General features: G+C 61.9%; 1 protein-coding gene across 2 annotated transcripts in view; it reads right to left on the bottom strand.

Annotated features, from left to right (window-relative positions):
* The window catches only part of LOC102763724 (sperm acrosome membrane-associated protein 4), a 1,754-nt gene extending 1,145 nt beyond the window's left edge, over positions 1-609 (bottom strand). Inside the window, exon 1 of one of the 2 annotated variants that reach the window (XM_006772832.2) lies at positions 368-609. In XM_006772832.2, the coding sequence (XP_006772895.1) occupies positions 368-491 (124 nt within the window). In that variant the 5' untranslated portion in view covers positions 492-609. Of the gene's footprint in view, positions 1-361 lie in introns of both variants that reach the window. The other variant, XM_015569885.1, reaches the window with a different exon arrangement.
* Between the last annotated feature and the right edge of the window lie 110 nt (positions 610-719).

Genomic DNA, 719 nt, shown 5'->3' on the forward strand with positions numbered 1-719 from the left:
AGCCAAGAGAATCGGAGATGAACTTAGAGAATGACAGAAGCCAGGGTGGGAGGCGGCAGTGAGGATGTTTAGTGGTGGTGCCAGGACAGATGAAAACATCCGAATTGGCATTTACCAAGGAGCCCAGCGAAGGAGCAAGAGGTGAGATAGGGACGGGGGACAGAGGCTCGTGCAGATGCCACGGGAAGACAGTCGATCTCCAGTGCCTTCCGAGGGACCTTGCCAGGCTGGCCTGAGGCCACCCCCGGTAGCTCCTCTTTCTAAACTCCTACAACTCTCCTTCGCATCTCTCAGACACCCTCCCCAGCCCTCAGGCTTTTCCATGAACCCAGCCCGCTGCCCCAGAGGACCCTCAGCCTACCCTGACCCAGCGCCCCACAGAAGAACAGGATGCAGAGGACGGCACTGGAGGTGCCCATGGCTGGGTCCAGGGCCCAGGAGTTCGGGAGACTGACTGCACCTGAGTGCCCCGGGTTGGCGAGCAGGAGCATCTGAGACTGGGAGGAACCAGTAAACAGACACACCTAGGGAGCGAGCAGGTGGGCGCGGCGGAGCCAGCCCACATTCACCAGCCTGAGCAGCGGGCCTCTGCTCCTGCACCCCACACCTCCCTGGCCCTGCAGAAGCCTGCCCTCTGTTCTCTCAGCTGCTCTGAGCTCCGGAGTTGTCTGTCACCTTCCCTCCTAGTCCTCTTCCTTACCCCCCCCCCCCCCCCCCCC

The sequence above is a fragment of the Myotis davidii genome, unplaced genomic scaffold (genome assembly GCF_000327345.1).
Source record: "Myotis davidii unplaced genomic scaffold, ASM32734v1 scaffold1006, whole genome shotgun sequence".
Lineage (NCBI taxonomy): Eukaryota > Metazoa > Chordata > Mammalia > Chiroptera > Vespertilionidae > Myotis > Myotis davidii.